General features: G+C 35.6%; 1 protein-coding gene across 3 annotated transcripts in view; it reads left to right on the forward strand.

Moving 5' to 3' along the window:
- Positions 1-3,594: 3,594 nt before the first annotated feature.
- The window catches only part of pde1cb (phosphodiesterase 1C, calmodulin-dependent b), a 155,145-nt gene continuing 137,182 nt past the window's right edge, over positions 3,595-21,557 (forward strand). For 2 of the 3 annotated variants that reach the window (XR_012371928.1, XM_055201352.2), the window contains exon 1: positions 3,595-3,962. Coding sequence is in view for 2 of the 3 variants with exons in the window: in XM_055201352.2 (XP_055057327.2) it covers positions 3,800-3,962 (163 nt within the window). In the remaining variant the exon portion in view is untranslated. Of the gene's footprint in view, positions 3,963-17,906; positions 18,311-21,557 lie in introns of those variants that run through there. The other variant, XM_073872745.1, reaches the window with a different exon arrangement.

A 21,557-nucleotide genomic window follows, 5' to 3' on the forward strand; every position in this document is an offset into this window, starting at 1 on the left:
ACTTGATTCAGGACTGTTCAGAAATTCAAAAAAAGTCACAGTAGAATGTAGAACTGTATTTGAAGAGTTTGGTTCCAAAACGCAATAAATCCATTTTGACTAATTTGGGTAAAAACATGTTTTCTATACCGAGAAAGTGACAAGATGAAAACCACTATTTTCTGTTACAAACTTTCACATAGCATCTTTAGGTTATAAAAACAAAAAATTCAAATTCAAAATTTGATTTTCAAAGATTTATTATAAAAACAAATAATTTTTTCCACAAAATGAAACACTGTCACTGTTACTTAGGACGTCATCGCTGAACTTATTTAACAGCGATCAGCTGTAAAATGTTTTGGTTCTGCTGAATTTTCATTGGCTTCGCGTAAAATAATGGAAAGTTTTTCATAAGATCCCCTGGGGAGAGAAGCTTGATTCTGTCAGAAGAACAAGCAACCGCCATTTTCCGTCTCCTGAGTGTCTCTCACATAAATTATTAGATGTTGATGGCTTACGTTTCTTCCATGCCACAAAAAACCACCACAGGTATATCAATGCCATCAAAAGTATTATTTTGTTTTTGTTTGTTTGTTGATCACGAACTACAAGATGAGGAAAACTATATTCTGTGTACTCAACCTGCCGACATTGTTTGTTTACAGTGCGTGGAATTGTGCGCTGTGATTTGTTGAGCGGATTTATTGCATTCTGTGGAAAATGGGGAGTGCCGTTTATTGCGTTTTGGGGTAAGGGGAGAAAAGATGAAAGAATAACACGACGGATATTGTATTTTGCGTAAAATTAAGAATTTACTTTTAAATACTGACCTGATATAATAAAGCAACAAGCCCCAAAAAGCAGTGGGTTACCAGTTTATAACAGCTTAAGGGCGTTGTTGTTAATTGTTATAAAATGCACTGTAACAGCACTGCTTCGCGAGGCTTATTGCATTTAAAAAACGCTTACTTCATATGCATAGCAGAATTTCATAAAATGAAACAAATAAGTGGAAAACATTGCAGAAACTTTGAACTTTATAACCCCAAACCTCTAGGGTGTCACGACTGGGAACAGGAGTTAGGACGCAAGTGCAGAGTTCGCTAAAATGTATTTACAAAACATGAAACAAAACACGAGAAGTAAAACAACGGGCAGGTAAGTAAAACAGGAACATCAAACGTGGAACAGGTACAGACATGGAAGTAGCCACAATGGTCCAGCAATGAGTGTGATCACAGACAGGGGTATAAATACACAGACTAAATGACATACAGGTGTGATGAGGCAATGAATGTCCAGGTGACAACAATCGGAACAGAAACAAGACATGACACAGATTACACAGGCCCGTGACATAGGGTACTTTGGGTGCTTTTGACTTTGTCTTCCATCATCTATTTTAATTGTTTTCTATTGATTATGTCTTATGGGTTCCACGAAATAAAGAATTATTGTTGGTGTGATATAACAGGGTACACTCCCCAAAGTAAATGTGCTAAAAAGGGTTCTTCACAGCAATGCCATTTTCTAGTTCCCCAAGGAACCTTTCTTGAAAGCAGCATACCCTTCTTTAATAATCTGCAGATTTATCTTACACAATAAATAACTTTTTGTGCAACACAAAGATTCAGTGTTAAAAATAAAGTGTTCAAGAACAATTATTGGTTCCCCAAATAACTATTCAGTCAAAGGAAGCCCCTTTTGTATAGCCTGTAAAAAGTTTGCCCACTATAAAAAAAAACATTTGGGCAACTTTGTATAACAGATCTTTATACAATCAGACAAAGAATCAATGACATGTATTTCTTTATTGAAGTAGGAAGAGTTTATCCACTGTAACAACACAATATAGCACAATAACATTATTACGCAGGGCTGGACTGGTAATCTGGCATACCGGGCAAATGCCCGGTGGGCCGACGCACTTGGGGGCCGGTGGATATAATATGCTTTTTTTATTTGCCAACGACCTGCCCATAAAGCAGGGACAGCGGCCCATTGGTTAATTTTCCATACTGACACTGGGCTGGCCCAATCATCTCTTAACAGGCTCCACCCCTCCCCCGCTGTGTCAGATGCAGTCAGTGGACGAATCATACATCTCACACTGTTTGTGTCTGACTAGCCCATAATACTCGTACATCGTGCAACGCGGCCCGTTGCTTGCTTTCTTTGTTTGTGTTTTAAATTCATTAATGGCGCTAAAAGGCGCGGTGGCAATGTACTGTATTTTCCAAAAAAGTTTGCATAAGATGTTTTTTTTTTTTGACAGACCGGCCCAGGAGACACCTAATCAGCAGCCCATTGCTTCTTTTTTATTTGACATTTGGCTAGCCCAATCACAACTTTTCGGGCTTTTTTGTGAAGCATGCAGTGTCAGTGTGCGTCTGTCAAAATAGGAGAGAGAACCGAGTGGACGTGCGGTAAGCAGAACTGCTTTTAAAACACTGTCGTCATAGATATTCTCTTGATACAACGCAGTCAAAAACAGAAGTGGCAAAATGACAGTGATTACACAGCAATAAAATACAGTGTGGGCAGAATTATTAGGTAGCTACATCAAACTTTTGATCACAGTTTTATCAAACATATTTTACTAAATCCAAACCAAAAAAATCTTAATAACTACCATGAATTTTGTAAATAAAGCATGTATAAGTAATACATTGTTGTTAATGATGACTGGCTGGAGAAAAAAGCACCTTATATTCAAGTGTGCAGAATTATTAGGCACATTTTCTTTTACAGGTAAAATAGGCCAAAAAAAGTTTAACACACGCACTGTAAATTCATTATTTGATGTCCATAAGAAAGATGCCATGCATGTGACCATTACACAAGAAATCCTGATTCGGGCAGCAAGGTCATAAAATAGGATGAAAGGAAAAGATGTATACATAAATTAATGTAAGTTATAAAAATGACTGTGGTTTGGAATTTGTAAAAGGTGTTTTAGAAAAAAAGTGATCAAAATATTCTGCAAACACTATAATGGGACTCAGCCACGAGTGTGCGACATCATTGTAACATTTATCAGGTCTCAGTGTTATCATAAGGTGTTCAGAATGGTTTGTTTAAACATTGTGCACACTCACTGGCTAAGACAATTAGCAAATTTTTAAAACCTGCAAAGTCTTTTACAGCGCTTACATTTTTGTAATGTCACATGTCAGTTCTTATACTTTTTTACTTAATCATTATATGGAGTTGGTAGTCAAAATTGCACAAAGATTTGTGATCCTATGTAGTGGGCCGGTCTGGACCAAAATGCCAGGGCCAATTTTTTGTCCCAGTCCAGCCCTGTTATTACGGTTAATAAATGCTTCACGTTGTTCACTGTTATGAAGCTAATTTTAACACCTACTTGACCCTATTGTGTTCCCATATAAATGAGCGAACTGAAGCAATAATATGGATGTCAAATAGACAAATGTTTAAAAAGTAAATATTAATTGTTATTTTACACATGTGGCTCGATAGGTTCGTATTTCATTACTGTGATACACTTGACAGACTAATTACAGCCGCTTGTTTTTTTCGCGCGTGGCCCCAGAGGCGCGTGTTTGCCAAACTACAACTTTATTCGTGACGAGTGCGCGCTTCTCTCGGGAAACAGCGCGAGAGACTCACCTTATTGAATCGCGTCAGTTTGATGAAATGACCCGCAGGTAGACGAAGGCGTTGCAACATCCCAACAGCGATACACTTTGTGTCGTGAAGAAGAGAGAAATGACACAACCCGCACCAAAGTCATGGAGAGTATAATTGTTGTTTTGCGGCAGAGGTTTATTAATCTGAAAGTGGTTCCGAAGAGATGGGCTCGGTGACCTCAGCCTTCACCAGGTCGCGTAACACGCTGGTCAAAGTGGGCTCGGAACCGCAGAAGGAACCGGACGGAAAACACCGGACGCGAAACATCTCAAAGCGCTCCAGCAAACAACCGCTGTCCCCATCACAACCGCCTGCTTCCGTCAGAGGTGAGTTCATATTCTTATCAAGGTGGATAAAACGGTGGCCCCAAATGTTAGGCTATATCTGAACCTTACAGACACACTTACACTTTTAAAAATAAGGGTTTATTATGATCATTAACATGGTACAGTATGGTAATCGTTTCAGTTTGTATTTCTATAGTTTTGCTACAAATACCATGGTTGACCTATGGCTATTTTGGTAAAAATTTGAAAAGAGTCAAACTTAGAATTTGAATTGAGCAAAACATATTCATTATACAATCCCTTACGAAATTTAACCATGTTTATTTTTGTGGTAAAAGTTTAGTTTAGTCATGTTTTTTTGGTGTATTGATTACTATTAGCAAATATAGGCTACCAAGCAACAGCACTATATCTCATAAAAACCATTGTTGTTAAAAACATGGTTATTTTGTGGTTATCATTGTTTTACCATGTTTTTGTTGTTGTTTTAACTTTAGTATAACCATGGTTAATTTTCGTGAGAGATATAGGGGCGGTTTCCCAGACAGAGTTTGGGTTAATCCAGGACTAGGCCTTATTTATAGACCCCTTCAACGTTTGTAAACATTGAATGACTATCGGGTGCGTGCGCAGCATGGGGTCAAACTGTTCATACCATCCAGGCTTTATAATTGAATCTAACAGGGCTGAAAAATGATGACTTACCTCAAATGAAGTGAGCACTACAAACACAAGCCTCTTTGATATTTGTATTGTTCCAGTCTGCACGTTAATTGCTTGCAGCTGCAGATGTTGTATTTTTTTGTTTTTGAGATTCTGCATGAATCGGGAAAACTTAACGGAAGACCTGGTGCGATTTTCACAGCCCACGACGTAAGTAGGCATTTTTGACGATACCGAATAATACGCAACTCTATCTGCTGTCATGGCTTTTCTGACCCCGACATGCGCAGTGGAAACTGCCTGTGACGTGAACCGTGAAGGGGTCTATATTAGGCCATTTAAGAACTTTTTACAAACATACATTACAAAAAACACTACAGGTGTGCATCTTAAGTCAAAACAGTGTCACTATGTTAAAATTAAACATGACTTATATTTTTCTGAGTTTTTTTTTACACAGAATTTATGATAAAGTTATGTATTTTACAAAATCAATAAAACTGGTCGTATATAACACATTTGTCAATACAACACAATCGTATTGCCCCCCAGTTTGAGAACTACTGGGTTCCTCTATGGTTTTACTATAAATAAAACAAAACCAGCAAATACATAAGTAAAACTAAGGTTACTATACTTAGCCTAAACCGTGGGTTAATTTTCATAAGGGTGCTTTTGGACCTGTATAGTTTCTAGGCATGGGGCGGCATGAGATTTTGACGGTATGATAAGCTTAAGCAAAACTACCACGGTTTAACAGTACTGCGATTTTGACAATGCTTAGACTCCTACGTATACAAACAACAACTTTTTAACTGGACACAATACATTTTATTTTTAATCAACATACAATATGTATGCCGGGTAAAAATAAAGCCTAAAGTTAAATGATAATTTTCTTTAAAAATATATATATATATTTTTGTAATTAAATGTAAATTACATGACTTAAAGGATTAGTCCATTTTCTTAAAACAAAAATCCAGATAATTTACTAACCACCATGTCATCCAAAATGTTGATGTCTTTCTTTGTTCAGTCGAGAAGAAATTATGTTTTTTGAGGAAAACATTGCAGGATTTTTCTCATTTTAATGAACTTTAATAGAGCCCAACATTTAATACTTAACTCAACACTTAACAGTTTTTTTCAACGGAGTTTCAAAGGACTATAAACGATCCCAAACGAGGCATAAGGGTCTTATCTAGCGAAACGATTGCCATTTTTGACAAGAAAAATAAAAAATACGTACTTTTAAACCACAACTTTTCGTCTAGGTCCGGTCCAGCGCGACCTAACGTAAATGCGTAGTGACGTAGGGAGGCCACGTGTTACATATATAAAACATTTGCGGACCATTTTAAACAATAAACTGCCACAAAGTCATTAATTAGTATCATTCGACATACAACAACGTCAGAACGGTCCTCATTCTCAACACTTGTAAACACTGGGGCAGAGTTTCGCGTTCGTCCTCTGTGACCTCTTGACGTCATGACATATTGCGTCGGGTCAACTGGCGCATCACGACCGGATCTAGACGAGAAGTTGTGCTTTAAAAGTGTATATTTGTTATTTTTATTGTCAAAAATGACAATCGTTTCCTTAGATAAGACCCTTATGCCTCGTTTGGGATCATTTAGAGTCTTTTGAAACTCTGTTGAAAAAAACTGTTAAGTGTTGAGTTAAGTATTAAATGTTGGACTGAACAAAGAAAGACATCAACATTTTGGATGACATGGTGGTGAGTAAATTATCTGGATTTTTCTTTTAAGAAAATGGACTAATCCTTTAATGATTTAATGAATTTTGTGTAAACACAGCTCATACATTGGAAACGGTATCACAGAAAATGTTAGTGGTTTTGAAACCTTGACTCTTTAAAATCATGGTATACCTTGAAACCGGTAACCGGCCCATGCCTAATAATTTCTTAAAGAACCCATAGCATCCTGTTGCACGAAAGGTTCTTTGTGGCAAAAAAAGGAGTTTAAAGCAGGGGTCTCCAACCTTTTTGTGAGCAAGGGCTACCACCATGGAAAGCTAATTTTTTTATATAGTCTACTCAAAACATTTTGTACTTTAAAATAGTTACAGATATGTAATAAATAAATATTAAAATTGAGGCTATTAAAGGGATAGTTTGACCAAAAATGAAAATTACCCCATGATTTACTCACCCTGAAGCCACCATCTTTTTCAGATATTTTTAAAAATGTCTAGCTTTTCCAATCTTTATATCTTAATAAATGAATATGGGGTCCGCTCCTTCAAGTCCAAAGAATGTGCATCCATCCTTCGCAAAAATAATCTTCACGGCTCTGGTGTAGTACGCAAACGCATTTTTCGTAGTGACATGTGACGTATACGGGCACCATGTTGGAGCCAACTGCTCTAGACTATGAAAAGGTAAAAAAATATGGTTCTTTTAGAAACCTTACTAAATCATCACTACGAAGAACCAATTTTAAAAACCTTTTTTTATAAAAGTGTACTGAGTTTTGGTAATATATTAATATTTGCCCAACGGGATACAACATGTGATGATACCATCCATATCAGTACTAGTACCAGTGGCGCAGAGCCGGCGACAGACCATGACTAACGGGAGCACGCGGCTTCCAATGGGGGGCACGCAATTAGCAACAATAACTTGCAAAAACAAGGCATTAAAACAACAAATACAGTGTAAGCACACACTCGTACAACTGGTACAGACTATCAGCTCATTTCCCGTAAAGTGCAGAAGATCACAAACTAATCAGTATTACCATAATCATGTCGCAATGCTGTTAAAGCAACACCAAAGAGTTTTTTTTACCACTCGAAACAGGGTGAACGGCACTTTCACATTCGCTTTGCAGCCCTCTATCGGCCTAAACCGCACTAAAGAAGTTTCCAACCGTCGGGTCGCGGTCCTGTAGTTCGAGTCAAAACTACAAAAACTTGCTTTACGGCAGACCTACAATCCAATCAGAGCCAGTTATGCTGCAGTATTTAGTAATGGACAATTCCGCTTTTAACCTGTAGGGAGAGCAAAGAACAAAAACTCTTTAGTGTTGCTTTAACGGTCTGCCACACTTCACATTTAGGCTTACGTAAATTAAAACAATGCTAACTTACCTTTAAAAAAACTGAAGGTGGTGTGTGCGAACATTAAACTTCCTTAAAACAGTGTCCAGTAGATTTGAAAATTCCACCTCGACCTCTAATCTCTGAGTTTGAGCCAATCGGTGTTTGCATGAAATCAGATGGTGCAGGCGGTGCTGGTTCGTTCTAAATGTTCTAATATCCATATTTTACACAATCCATAAAATGCCGCAAAAAACACGTTGCTATCAAGTCACATTAATATGCTAAAGAGGTTAAGACGCATGAGACGTCGCAATACAACCAATCAGAGAAACTAGTCTGTTTTAATTAAAAAACATATCAACTATATTTTCCTCATTTCATTACATTAAAAGTCATGAAACATTCAATGTTTAATTTATCTGAATTATTCTTGATATATATTAAATTAATAAAAAAACTGTGTAGGGGGCACAACAAACCGTTTGGGGGGGCACGGCCCGCGAATGCCCCCCCTTGACGCCGGCATTGCAGTGGCGGCCGGTGATTTCTTTTTTCCAAGGGCGCTCGATGCGAAGTTTGTCACAACATGTATGTAGCCTGTAATGTGTGTGGTTCGTAATTTCAAGTGTCGAGTGAACCTATGTGCATCACGTGTCAAATTAAGTACCTGCTGCAGATGCGTCTTAAGGGTTTATGATAAAAGAGACGCTCGGGTTTGCCAGATACTCGCATAATGTCATGCGTAATCAGAGTTTACTGTTAAGGGAGTGTCTTCCCTACTGAAAAATCCAGCTAAGACCAGCATAAGCTGGTGAGCTGGTTTTAGCTGGTCTCCAGCTTGGTTTTAGCTGGTTTTGCTGGTGTTTCAAGCTGGTCTAGCTGTGTTTTATTCACATTTTAAGCTGGTCTAGCTGGACTTAGCTGGTCAGGCTGGAATACCAGCTGGCCCACCAGCATGACCAGCTTTGTCAGGCTGGGAGGACCAGCGTAAACAACCTTAAACCAGCTAAAACCAGCTACCAGCTTATGCTGGTTTTAGCTGGATTTTTGAGTAGGGTTGCGTGTATTTTGTGAATGTGAGCGTCTCTTTTATCATAAACGGTTTTGACGCGTGTGCAGCAGGCACTTATTTTGACAAAACACGTGATGCACATGGTTCACATGAAGCAACAAACACATATATTGAAAACACAAGCAACACACACGACACTCCGAACACATATTTTGAATTTGCGCCCCTCGGATGAGCAGTCACGAGCCGCCACTGAATAGTACAGTCTGTTCTCCTTAGCAACAAAAGCTGTGCCTGAATGTACATTGAGGTCAAACATACAGTAAGCTTTATATTTTTAAACAGGGTGGACAAATTCAAATCTTTTTAACAAATGTGATTGAAACATCTCACATAAGACATGCCTTGCATATAAACATTTATTTCACTTTTAAGAAAATGCGGGGATATTTATTGTATATTGATAAATTACTTGAATATGAATTCGGGCCATGTCCAAATATTTATTGTGCCCACTGTATTTATTCGATACTATCATTAGGTGATTGTGGAATTTCAGTGCATACCTTCATGAGACGGGTGGGAAACAGGTGTTTGCTCATTTTGGGTCAAAACGTGGGTGAAAGCGATCATTTATCTGCACATGAGAGAGTTCAGGCACTTCTGCATAACAGATGAGAATAAAACGCCTCATAATGTGATGATCAGTGATGCACCGCAGTGCTTTGAAGTATCCCGGCCCTTTATTATGTTTAAACGCTTTGATGTAATACCAGGAGTTCCTGGTGCCTATATAGCACATGTGTCTAAAACGGCCCGCGAGCGTTATCATTTAACGATTGCTGTCCTTTTGGAAATATTGACTACACATAAACCAGGTTTATTGGGTATTATACAATCAAAGGGGGAGATATTGTGTCTTACTAAATTTAGTCTCCATCTTTTTATTTTTTTCCACAAGCTTTCAAATGCTATGTCAGTTTATATGATTATATCTCACCATTAAAGGAAGAAAGGGCTCTAGAGGGGGACTAAAATATATCCTGTAGCTCTATGTTTCATGGTTACCATGAACAGGCGACAGTTAAGCTCCCGGTGGGCCCTAACACCTCCCTGTATGGCGTTGCATCTCTAGAGAGACACAGGCAGGGAGACACCAGCCAACACAGTCATGACGGTCAGATCAAAACAAAGGAAAACTTTAGATTTATGAATGTTATGAATGTGCTGTTAATTATACTTACCAGAAGCTGTGTTGTCTTGACGCATTCAGAAAATATGACGCAAGGCTGTCACTAGGGCAGTACCTATTACTCCTATTAGTCCCATTTTGGCTGGGATCAGGACAGACAATTCAATTGCAATGAATATTTAAGGCTTTAGTGAACAGATAAAGTAGATCTAGGGATGCACCGATAGGATTTTTTGGGCCGATACCGATTTAAACAGACAGCTTCTGGCCGATACCGATATTAAACACTTGTATACAATACTATACAGTTGGTCTATTAGCTAGTTTATTTCTGCATCTAATTATTTTTACTGAACATGGATTGGATCTACTTAACATTCAACTGACCAACATAATAAGAGAGGCACAAATTAAGCTAAAACAAATATAATAAGACAACACGACAACCTTCAAAGGGGGTTTGTGCTATTCAGCATTTATTTTATTAACAACATAAACTCATTTTGTACATATAATGGATTTCTTTAATACACATAAATAATGCCAGTGCTATTGCTTTAAACAGAGTATAAATACTTCTTTTCCCCCACTAAAGTGCAGTCTGTTTCTTTTATTGTCCAAGACATTTGAGCCAGCTCAACAAAGGTTTTCTGTCGGTGTTTAAGTATAGTGCACACCAGAACATTAAATCATTTTAATTGAACAACAGACATGCAATTCATTGCCTTTATGTGGTTAATTAATAAACAATCGGTATCTGCCTTTCTCGTGCTATTGCCAATATGCCGATGGTTTCAAATTCATCAAAAATCGGCCGATAAATATCGGCGGCCGATACATCGGTGCATCACTAAGTAGATCTACAGAGATTGTGCCTGACTTGTAACAGTAGAGCTTAGAAAAAAGTTTATTGTTATACTGCAGATCAATAATGTTAATGTAATTAATGAAAGCTCACTTTATTGACCATTGTTAAATATTGCGTCCCTGCTTCGATGATCTACTTAGATCAGCCTATATTGAATTCTCGTTCATGCTTTTATGTATATGTCCTGTTATATTATGTCATATTATTGCTATCAAGGGTATCAGACAGATAAACTGATCTTTAATTTTAGGGTAGACTCATTATAGGCTATTGTTGATGAAGCGTGAATTTGCTTTAATGGTTAATAAGTTATTGTTAAGTTAACATTGTTTTATGGTAAAATGTGCGTTTTAAAAGTGTATGCGATTTTGAAAACAAATTGTCTATGAAATGATACTATTTAGGCAGTAAATTAAAATGTTGTTTGACTTAAATTGAGCTCTGTAAAAGAAAAAGGTTTGTTTTAATTTACAGTATAAGACATTTCCGCTTTTTTTGACGTCACCTCTGTAATGAGCGCATGCAGGGAATGGCGGGAGGACACGCTCTGTCCGTCGCTATGGTAACAGGGACAACTCATTCCCGTGAGCTCGTGCTGTCTCAGTGATGTTCACTCTAAGGAACTCATTTATGCTCTAATGTATAATACTATAAAAATCACTGTCACGTCATTAGATCATGCTGTTAACGAGAGAGAGAGAGAGAGAGAGAGAGAGAGAGAGAGAGAGAGAGAGAGAGAGAGAGAGAGAGAGAAATATTAGGGATGTTTTATTGACCTCTTCTGGTCACTTTTGGAAAATTCACAAGGCACCCAATTACGGACACTCTTATAATTTACTCATCCTCATGTCAGCTCCGATGTATGCGACTTTCTTTCTGCAGCTAAACACAGTTTTATTTTACAATGCCACAATGTTTTAACAATTTTGCAGTACTGTATCTTCTGATATGTGATTAAATAGTGACCGATATTCACATAAACTGCAAACATTCCCACCTATTCAAGCTTAAAAGCTTAAACCCACAGTTGAGTACACTTAGATGTTCTTAAGTTTATCTTATGTATGTACTTAACACATTTTTTTCAATATTAAGTACAATATCAATGTGTGAAATTAGTACATTTAGGGGCGGTTTTCAGGACAGGGATTAGCTTTATCCAGGACTAGGCCTTAGTTTAATATAGGAAATATAATTAGTTTTAACAAACATGCCTTATACTAAAACATTACATGTGTGCATTTTGAGGCAAATGGCCCTGATGTATTTTAAGATATGTCAGTGCAAGTGGTTTTCAGTTTGGACAGCTCTTAAAAATGTTTTAGTCTAGGACTAGTCTAATCCCTGTCCGGGAAACCGGCCCTTAAACAACTTAAATAAAGTGTATTTTAGTGCATCTTTTAAAGAGCACCTATTGTTCATTCATTCGTTTTTAAATTTCCTTTGGTTGTAAGTGTATATTGATACATGTTAACGATATGCAAAAGGTACAAACCCCAAGGTTAACAATGACTCTTCTTAACAATGAGTTTTGGGGCTCTATCTTACACCCGGCGCAATGTGCGACGCAAGTGTCTTTCGCTAGTTTCCACCCTAATTTTCACGTTTAGCGCCGCGTTGTTTAAATAGCAAATGCATTGGCGCCCCCTTTTGGTCTGAAAACGAGGTGTGTTCAGGCGCATTGTTGGCGCGTTGTTATTTTGAGGCAACTAAAATAGACTACGCCATTGACCAACTAAAACCTGCTCTAAAGTCTAAAGTCAATGGCGCAATATGTTTTATGTTATTTAAAGAGCGAATTAGTAATATGCGCCTATAAACGGGAGGACAACGCGGGTTTGCTTATCACAAAGTACATGAATGCGCAGCAGCACAAAAATGCTTTTAAGTATGAAAGATTAAAGGACTGAATGTAAAAGATTATTATTGAGTCTCTTGGACATAAATGAGGACTAATTATGAGACGTTGGAAAGGCGCAAAGAGCTGCTTCACCTGCAGCCTGGTAAGTAAATAAATGCTTTGCTTTAAACAAATGCATCTGTTTTTAAATGTTTTTTTTAATGCTACCTCACGGATTTATTGTATATGATGACTCTGTACCTGTGGATATGGTGAGATGAGAAACATTTTTAAGTAATGCTTAAAAAAACTCTTTGCTAAAAAAACGCTGTCCAAAGTGCTGAAACGCGCATAGAGCCGTTTGTAAATTCTTTATCTCCTGTTTGTTACAAATAAAGTATTTTTACAGTACAAACCTTTTCTTACATACTTGTAAATTATGTTTTGATGATATTGGATAGCCATACATTTAAAGCCATTACAAGTCTGCTTTTTTACTTCCATGACTAAAAGAAAAGGGTTTTAAAGGTTTTAATGAAAAATAACTATTTCAATACAAGTGAAAACAACACAATTATTAAACATTAATCTTAAACTGGGGATCTTCTTCCTCCGCTTAGTTTTTCAGTTTACAAAGTCCGTCATCTAAATAGGGATTCGACATGGCGCCAGCGCAACTTGCTTTTAAAGGGGATGAGAGCTGAGACTCTCATTGGTTTATTGCACGTTACGCCCAAAATACTCCCATTACAATAGGACCAACCCTTTTCGACCATGCGCTTGGCGCACAAACCATTTTTCCCGTCATTAAATTAGCAAAAGTGGATTCGGACACGCCCAGTTAGACGTTGTGGTGTGCGCTTTAGACAATGCGCTTAGATCGTTAAAATAGGGCCCATAGTCTTCAACGTAAAGCTCTTTTCTTGGACTACAACAAACACACAGATTGTAGGCAACAGTTTACTACTGTGGGCCTGTTGATGTGAACAAGACCGACATTATCATAATTCCTCTGCTTCGGACTCACAACCTGTAAATTAACTCCTGTTAACATTGCGTTGTGTGCGAATCTTTCAAACATGGTAAGGAGCGCCACGTTTCCGTCTGACGTCAGAGGTATTCAGACACAACGTACAGATTCGCTGGCCAATCAGCGACACAGAGCTTTTCAAATTTGTGCATTTCAGATCTGAAGCTACAAAAATGTACGGTATGTGGAAAATAATGTGTTTTTTAACCATAAACCACGCAAAATATTGTATTATACCAAATACACAACATAACGTTGCTTTTTAGCAATGAAATAGGTGCTCTTTAAAGTCATTTCAAATCACTTGAAGATATTGCTATTTTCAATCAAAAGTTATTTTCAATCCAGGGTTTGGTCAAAAAGGGATGTTGGATTAATTTAACCCAGAACATATTTATATTTGACACAACAATTGGTTAAAACAACCCAGCATTTTGCGTTAAAACGACCTAGCAGGTTAATTTACAACTTACAACAATAGTTTGGGTTCATCTCTTGAAGATAACCAAGTTTAATTCCCAGTGTATTAAACATATTTTTATATTTAGGTTTTATATTAAACTTACAATGAATCTCATATAACTTATAAAATAGTTGAGATTACTACATTACTTCAATGAATTAAATTATTGATCTCATCATTCATTGTACAGTATAAACAACATTTCAGTAATGTTCCAGTACTCTAACAAATGCTTGATTACTTTAACCCTTTGTTGGATCAAACATGGGCCAACGCAATCAATGTGTCAAGTTAAATTTAAACATATTTTAGTTAAAGCAATCCAGCACAGGTCATAGCAAGAGTTGCGTTTGTCCATATTTTACCCAACCATGGTTTGAAACATCCCAACATTTTTATTTAATTTAGAGTGTATAGACAACTATTTAGCACAATTTTAGAAAGCACTTTACCACTATAATAACCACTTTACATCTGACAAATAGATTCAAATCATGTCCATCATGTGTCTGCTAGTATGTACATAGTATGTAGTGTTGGGCTTTAAGTATTTTTTTTACAAAATATCTTGGATTATTTTTGTCCACACAAAACAGCACCAATTTTTTCTGTGCGTTTCATTATCCACACATTAACCTCGGGATCTCTACAATGAAAAAAGCCTTGGCTGGTTGCCTAGTGACCAACATTCACAATATGACACCATATATGAGCCGACCTTGCGGGAAACCACGCAAACAACCACAGGAACTTTTTATGATTAAATACTCATTAAGCACATTTGATAAAGGACCAGTGTAAGACAGATCATCATCCATTGAATTGCTTTATGATTCATTGCTTGCCTGTAACATATGTTATTAATAACATGACACTGATGTGAGTTTCATCTATGCAAGATTTGAGCCACAACACCATACAAAGGACCCCTTGAGTTGTTTTAGGAGGGTTCACCCTGGCATACATACATAAGGGTTCTATTCTTTTCTATTCTATTCTATTCTGTGTCAATTATCTTCTATTTTATTCTATTCTATGTTGGTTCTGTTCTGTTCTATGTCTATTCTATTCTATTTTCTATTCTATTCTATTCTATTCTATTCTATTCTATTCTATTTTTGTTCTGTTCTGTTCTGTTCTGTTCTGTTCTATTGTCAATAGTGTCAATTCTCTTTAATTCTATTCTATGTCAGTTCTGTTCTGTTTTATGTCTATTCTGTTCTGTTCTGTTCTATGTCTGTTCTATTCTATATTCTATTTTGTTTTATATCTATGTCAGTTTTGTTCTATATCTTTTCTATTCTATTCTATTCTATTCTATTCTATTCTATTCTATTCTATTCTGTGTCAATTATCTTCTATTTTATTCTATTCTATGTCGGTTCTGTTCTGTGTCTATTCTATTCTATTCTATTCTATTCTATTCTATTCTATTCTATTCTTTTGTCAAGAGTGTCAATTCTCTTTAATTCTATTTTATTCTATTCTGTGTCAGTTCTGTTCTGTTTTATGTCTATTCTGTTCTGTTCTATGTCTATTCTATTCTATATTTTATTTTGTTTTATATCTATGTCGGTTTTATTCTATTCTATTCTATTCTATTCTATTCTATTCTATTCTATTCTATTCTATTCTATTCTATTCTATGTCAATTATCTTCTATTTTATTCTATTCTATGTCGGTTCTGTTCTGTGTCTATTCTATTCTATTTTATTCTATTCTATTCTATTTTATTCTATTCTATTCTATTCTATTCTATATTTTATTTTGTTTTATATCTATGTCGGTTTTATTCTATTCTATTCTATTTTATTCTATTCTATTCTTTTCTATTGTCAATAGTGTCAATTTTCTTTAATTCTATTTTATTCTATTCTATGTCAGTTCTGTTCTGTTTTATGTCTGTTCTGTTCTGTTCTATGTATATTCTATTATGTTCTATGTCTATTCGATGTCTATTCTATTCTATATTCTATGTCGGTTCTGTTCTGTGTCTTTTCTATTCTATTTTATTCTATTCTATTCTATTCTATTCTATTCTATTCTATTCTATTCTATTCTATTCTATTCTATTCTTTTGTCAAGAGTGTCAATTCTCTTTAATTCTATTTTATTCTATTCTGTGTCAGTTCTGTTCTGTTTTATGTCTATTCTGTTCTGTTCTATGTCTATTCTATTCTATATTTTATTTTGTTTTATATCTATGTTGGTTTTATTCTATTCTATTCTATTCTATTCTATTCTATTCTATTCTATTATATTATATTCTATGTCAATTATCTTCTATTTTATTCTATTCTATGTCGGTTCTGTTCTGTGTCTATTCTATTCTATTTTATTCTATTCTATTCTATTCTATATTTTATTTTGTTTTATATCTATGTCGGTTTTATTCTATTCTATTCTATTTTATTCTATTCTATTCTTTTCTATTGTCAATAGTGTCAATTTTCTTTAATTCTATTTTATTCTATTCTATGTCAGTTCTGTTCTGTTTTATGTCTGTTCTGTTTTGTTCTATGTATATTCTATTATGTTCTATGTCTATTCGATGTCTATTCTATTCTATATTCTATGCCTGTTCTGTTTTGTTCTATGTCTATTCTATTCTGTTTTATGTCTTTTTTATATTCTATTTTGTTCTATTCTATTCTATTTTATATTATAATATATTCTGTGTCAATTCTCCTCTATTTTATTATATTCTATGCCGGTTCTGTACTATTCTATGTCTGTTTTGTTCAGTTCTATGTCTATTTCTATTCTATTCTGTTTAATTCTGTTCTATGTCTATGTCAATTCCTTTCTGTTTAATTTTATTCTATGTCTTTTCTGCTCTGTTCTATTCGATGTCTATTCTATTTTATGTTCTATTCTATGTCTGTTCCGTTCTATGTCTATGTAAATTCTATTCTATTTTATATCGGTTATATTATATTATATTCTGTTCTGTTGTCTATTCTGTTGTGTTCTATGTCTGTTCTGTTCTACTTCTATTTTTATGCTATTTCTATGCTATTTCTATTCTATTTTGTTCTATGTCTATTAGATGCCTATTCTATTCTATATTCTATTCTATGTCGGTTCTGTAGTGTTCTATGTTTATTTTGTTCTGTTCTATGTCTATTCTATTCTATGTCTATTCTATTTCTATTCTATGTCTATTCTCTGTCTATTCCATTCTATGTCTATTCTATTCTATGTCGGTTTTGTTCTGTTCTATGTCTATTGTGTTCTGTTCTATATCTTTTCTGTTCTATATCTATTCTATTTTATATTATATTCAGTTTTATATCTATGTTTATTCTATTCTATTTTATTCTATTTTATGTTTATGTTTATGTTTGCAATAAAGATAGTGAAGGAAGAGCGATCCGAATATATACTGCACTCTAATCTTTTGCTCACATGTAAGACAGTCACATATTAAACTGTCACAGTATCTGCAGGGGTTTAAGGCCTCCCTCCTTTCTGTGTTTGAACATATGTGGAGAGAGAGAGAGAGAGAGAGAGAGAGAGAGAGAGAGAGAGAGAGAGAGAGAGAGAGAGATCAAAGCTTCAAATCTGTAGCGTATTATTTCATCATAATAGCTTCATTTCTGCCTCCATCAGTCTATTCATCTCTACAGTTTTCTATCTTTTAAAAAAGAAATGAGTGATTCATGATGCCTAAAAGAAACGCATCAAGTAAATCTCACAGCCTTGGCCTGGACTGACATTTCTGGGAATGTGTTAAAAAATCAGCAGTAATTTAGATTACATCTAGAATCACGCAAGCACATTTGAACATCACAACAGAACATTGAACAGACACAGCAGATTTGTAGTGTGGATGAGAGAGGGCACTGTGTGTTATGTTATGCATGGGTACACTACTGTAAGTGCTCTGCTGAGAGGGGACTCACATTCACGGGAGAAAATAATGAGACGGCGCCAGGGGTTGAGAATGATGGCAAGAGAGAAAATAGTGTGTCTCGTGTGATATTACTGTACTGGGAGAAGAGGTCAGATCTGCTTTCTCTGACAGACAAACAAAAGGACGAGAAACCAACGACACGTTGAGTACTTAACTTCACATGCACACAGTTTGGGATTCTCTCAGCAAGCGCTTTGAATGTTTCGAATCTAAAGGAGAAATACAAAATACTGTACGAAAGGAAAATGGAAACAGACTCGAGAAAAAAGGGCTTTACCAAGGGCAGAAGTGCTACTTTTAGCATCGATGGATTCAGCTTCACTATTGGTAAGAAACCAAAAGCTGCTAATTATTACAAGTTTTCAGAAAATGATTTTATTTTAAAGGGTGTTTGATGTTTAGGTTTTCAAATTTCACGCATTGTGTGTTTTGGTATTCTACAGGTACAATCATTTTGTAAACAAAAAGTAAAAAATGGGAATCTGGTGATTGTCTGGTTGTTGAAAAGACACTATTAAGTATCACAACAACTCTATATAGCAAGTTTAGCAACACTCTTAAAAAGAGGATTTGTTCATTATAATGCCATTTAATACATTATGTGTCATTATGTGTTGAAATAAATTAAAGGGATAACGCAAGGTATGTTAAAAGTAACACAAAATGTGTTGTTCCTATAATAAAAACTTACACTTCACTTACAGTGAAGCAGAGTAAAAATCTCCTGACTCAACACAATATCATGACAGTTCTTACACATAAGTAGTCAATTCGTATTTATTCGTACAACCACATTCTGTAACGTTGGAATTAGGGGCGGGGTTTGATTATTGTTTTTTTATAATAATCATACATATTTGTGTGATTCACTTCATTTAAATTCTTATAAATTAGCAAACTTGTAAAATATGTATAAATGCTTGTACATCCAACCAAACTTAATCATTTTATTTTACAGCTCAGGAAATGTATTTTTCCATTTAATATTTTGTTATGTCACCATCACCATGATTGCCAACATCTATTAGGAGAAAAAATGTAAATGCAGTTTTTGATAAAGTAATCACATTTAAAATCATATTAAAACTCAAGTAATTTGGACGAATTGCAACTTTAGATTGCAGTCTTTACTATCTTGACAAATCTGAAGACAGTTTTCCATTTTTTGTCCACTAACACCCAGTTTCTTATTGCTGTCTATTATTCATGGGCTGGTTACTGGTTTCAAGGTATATCGAGGTTTTAAACAGTCAAGGTTTCAAAACCACTTAAATGTTCAACCGTCTCCAAGGTATGAGCTGTGTTTATACAAAATTAATTAAATCATTAAGTCATGTAATTGATTTAAAGTTAACATTTAATATACATTTGAAAGCATATTATAATTTAAAGCAACACTATGTAGTTTTTTTTACCTTTAAATAATGTCTCTAAAATTATTTCAGTGATAGAACAACTTTTAACTGGACAAATTGTACTGTTGCTGCAACCTGAGCAGCCTCCTAGCTGCTACAGGCACACTCTGAAAGTAGCGGTGGAGGGTAGAGCACACAGCCCCGCCCCTTCCCCTGCCTGCAGAAGAGTGTCTGATACCAGGCACTGTTGGGCTTTTCAACCACATGGGGGAGCTGTAAGTCATTTTTACATGGAAACTACATAGTGTTGCTTTAAAGGCTTTATTTTTGCCTGGCATTTAAAAATATCTCATTTTAGGGTTGCAATGGCAATACCGCAACACCGTGAAAGCGTGGTAATTTTTCTAAAGGTTATCATACCGCCAGAATCTTATACCGGCCCATGCCTAATGTCTAAAGGAGAAATTTAAGGGAGTTCACCCAAAAACCTTGTCATTATTTTCTCACCCGCATGTCATTTGAACCCCAGTGTTTTTCTTTGTTCTTCGGAACTCAAACTGAGATTTTGTTTGGGGTTTTCTGGTTACTATGGGGATGGTGAACGAGGTGGTCACCATCCACTCAGTTAGTAAACAGAAATCCCTTGAAGCTTCAAAAGGACCCAAATGTGTTCGATAAATAACTCCACTTGACTTGTATCACATATTTTAAGTGTCTTGCAGACATTTACTCTACTTACTTGTTGTGGATATCGCTGTTGTTTTAAATTATTACACATTAATTAAAAGAAAACTGACTGAAACTGACTAAACAACAGTTCGGACACAGAGAATGTGCTCTGAAAGAGAGGCAACACTTTTTAAAAAAAAATCTGCATTTGCGTTCTAAAGAACAAAAAAAGTAATTTATGGTGTAAGGGATGCATAACGATTATTCACGATTAATCTATTGCAGAATAAAAGTTTTTTATAAAACGGGCAGTTCTGGTTCTTCATTCTGATTGGTTGAAATGGGCTCTAAGCCGTGATAAAATACCCTGGTAAACCCACGGTTCAGACCGCATTGCATAAGTATAACTGCGCCACTGTTGCCGGTACTGATTTATGACAATAAACACCACTTTAATCATATTTTTTATTTGTCTACAATTGCACAATTATGGCGATATCCAGATAAATGTCAATAAATATTGTTGAGTCATCTCGTCAATAAAGAGAAAACGTTCCCTGAGGAGTTTCCACCTCAAATTCATATTTCCGCTATCCACTGGGTGGCGATCATACACAACTTAAACACTGACTCATTCACTCAACACTAAAAACACTAAAGTTTTGAATCTGGCTCTGAATCTGGTCTCTTACAAAAGTTATTCACAAAAATTGAATTATCTCCGCTTTTAGTTGAAAATTTGAGAGGTGATAAGAGAACAAATGAAGGTAGGATGAAACTATTTTTTTTTTAAAGCGGAGGGTCTGTTCTTTCATTTGATATTTTATGTTTATTTGAAGAAGATCATTTTTCTGTAAGGCATTAAACTAAAACTGGGTGGCAACTTAAAAACAGGGAAAGAGTTCAGCATGCTTCCAAGCATATTTGATCAAAATAAACACCACAGTCTTAAATCATATTTTCATTGTGTCTTTGCTGCGTCTGTGTTGGTTGGGAACTGCGCTCTGTTTCAGTCACACTTGATTCTGAGGAACTACTTTGTTTGGCGGAAGAGTAATATTTGTAGTAATATTATTACAACTTATTTGTGTTTCATTTTATGAAACCCTGCTATGCATTTGAAGTAACCGTTTTATAAACGCAATAAGCCCCGTGAAGCAGTGGGGTTACATTGCATTTTATAACAGCTAAGGGGGTTTAAGGCACTCCGCTTCGCGTCGTGCTTAACAACGCCCCTTAGCTGTTATAAAATGCACTGGTAACCCCACTGCTTCACGGGGCTTGTGTGTGTGTGTGTGTGTGTGTGTGTGTGTGTGTGTGTATGTATGTATGTATGTATATATATATATAACCTAACTCAACTCAAACCATTTTAAAAAACCGGTCGCAGTAAACCATTTAAGTTTTAAAACACATACATTTGAGTAATGTGAACTTAAACAAATTGAGTCATATGCAGTTATGCACTTATATTTAAGTTCACACTACTTATATAAATATAAGTGCATAATTGCACATGACTCAAGTTCACAGTACTTAAATGTATGTGT

Source organism: Misgurnus anguillicaudatus, chromosome 2 (assembly GCF_027580225.2).
Source record: "Misgurnus anguillicaudatus chromosome 2, ASM2758022v2, whole genome shotgun sequence".
In the NCBI taxonomy this organism is placed as follows: Eukaryota; Metazoa; Chordata; class Actinopteri; order Cypriniformes; family Cobitidae; genus Misgurnus; species Misgurnus anguillicaudatus.